At 39.2% G+C, this 316-nt stretch overlaps 1 protein-coding gene across 1 annotated transcript in view; it reads right to left on the bottom strand.

Moving 5' to 3' along the window:
- LOC119581924 (rhodanese domain-containing protein CG4456-like) overlaps positions 1–316 on the bottom strand; it is a gene marked incomplete in the record, with an annotated part of 8,121 nt that overhangs the window by 746 nt on the left and 7,059 nt on the right. Inside the window, 1 exon segment of the mRNA XM_037930098.1 lies at positions 1–125. Coding sequence (XP_037786026.1) covers positions 23–125 — 103 coding nt within the window.

Here is a 316-nt window from a genome sequence, read left to right as displayed (position 1 = left end):
GCCGTTACATGTCGGCAACTTGTTATGAAGAATCCTCATCATCGCTATCGTAGAAAACTGGCTGTCCAGGTTTTATCACCTCTCCTCCCTTCTCCTCCCATTCGCTAAAGGATCCGCGATAAATTCTGGAAAAGGAGAGAGAATATGATTAAAATTCGCGTCTGGGTTTGCTGGAATTCGATGAAGACGTGAAAAGAGAGAGAGAAAAAAATTGGACTTATACGTGGCTCCAAAATCAATTATACGGGATTTGAATTCTTGTGTAATAATTATTTCGAAACTCGCTCACACTTTTTGTCAACAATGTCATATATAA

Source organism: Penaeus monodon, chromosome 15 (assembly GCF_015228065.2).
Source record: "Penaeus monodon isolate SGIC_2016 chromosome 15, NSTDA_Pmon_1, whole genome shotgun sequence".
Lineage (NCBI taxonomy): Eukaryota > Metazoa > Arthropoda > Malacostraca > Decapoda > Penaeidae > Penaeus > Penaeus monodon.
This window is presented reverse-complemented; position numbering and strand designations above follow the sequence as displayed.